Source organism: Pyrus communis, chromosome 3 (genome assembly GCF_041283825.1).
Source record: "Pyrus communis isolate YQ-2024b chromosome 3, ASM4128382v1, whole genome shotgun sequence".
In the NCBI taxonomy this organism is placed as follows: domain Eukaryota; kingdom Viridiplantae; phylum Streptophyta; class Magnoliopsida; order Rosales; family Rosaceae; genus Pyrus; species Pyrus communis.
Window position 1 is genome coordinate 5,694,103 of NC_142567.1, and position 863 is coordinate 5,694,965.

Sequence of the window (863 nt, forward strand, 5' to 3'; positions counted from 1 at the left end):
CATTGAATCTAAAATTCGAACCCTAGAATTTCTTCTTCAGTCCTAATACCTAGCTTACACTACTACAAAGGCAGGGTACAGACTCAAAGCATAAAGTGATGAAGAGAATAAGAACTTCCTACTTGTATTGCCTCCAAGGCCGCTGCACACGGCTGCTTTGCCTCAGCTTCTGGACCTGCAGCTCCCCTGCACAGCAAAACTGCAAGGCTGCCCACGTAAAAATAGATGAAACAGTCGTGGCAATGTGTAACAAATGAACCAAAATCTGCTCCTACAATGCACTGCCATCCAGGTCCATATGTCCTGTCAAACTCCTGCAGAAACAAAAAAAATTATAAGTTTGTAAAAATTGTCAACATAATTCATGTCATATTGTTGATAATTGAGCAAGTCAGCAGCACTCGTCAAATAAATTTTGAAGTGAACAAATGTAATATGAGCATCTAATACGTGGCCATTTGATAATCATTTCGTTTTTAGTTTTCACCTTTGATAATCATGTAATATGAAGACCTCACCCTTATTTTGAAAACCATAAAAGCTACTTTTCTAAGTTTTCAAACATTGTCTTGATTTTTGTTTTCATATTTCAATTTTTTGAAAACTAAAATCTAAAATCTAAAAACTGAAATAAATATAGTATCAAGCGGTCCTAACTCCTAAGTGATTACCTTTTTAATGAAGCGGCCTATCTCAATGGCTTCAGTGACATGAAATAAATCAAGGGCTTTGGAAGTCAAGTCAAGTGCCTTCTGTTGCATGGTTTGAAGCATGTCAGTCTCAACGATGACTGCTTTACCCTCCAGCATAGTTATTAACAAGATGGAGATCGGAAATTTACAAGAAAAAACTTTGTTGGAAAA

General features: G+C 36.5%; 1 protein-coding gene across 1 annotated transcript; it reads right to left on the reverse strand.

Annotated features, from left to right (window-relative positions):
• LOC137714525 (uncharacterized) lies at positions 1 to 863 on the reverse strand. The gene is made up of 2 exons (XM_088690225.1): positions 672 to 863; positions 1 to 314 (listed from the first exon to the last, which is right to left on the reverse strand). Exons 1-2 carry the CDS (start codon positions 807 to 809, stop codon positions 84 to 86), a joined length of 369 nt encoding a protein of 122 aa, XP_088546351.1. The 5' UTR covers positions 810 to 863; the 3' UTR covers positions 1 to 83.

What these genes read in the sequence shown, in the direction of transcription:
- LOC137714525 (XM_088690225.1), bottom strand. Translation starts at nt 809, where the DNA reads ATGCTGGAGGGTAAAGCAGTCATCGTTGAGACTGACATGCTTCAAACC. An exon ending in TAGGCCGCTTCATTAAAAAG is followed by an intron (nt 315 to 671) that starts GTAATCACTTAG and finishes TTGTTTCTGCAG; the next exon opens with GAGTTTGACAGGACATATGG.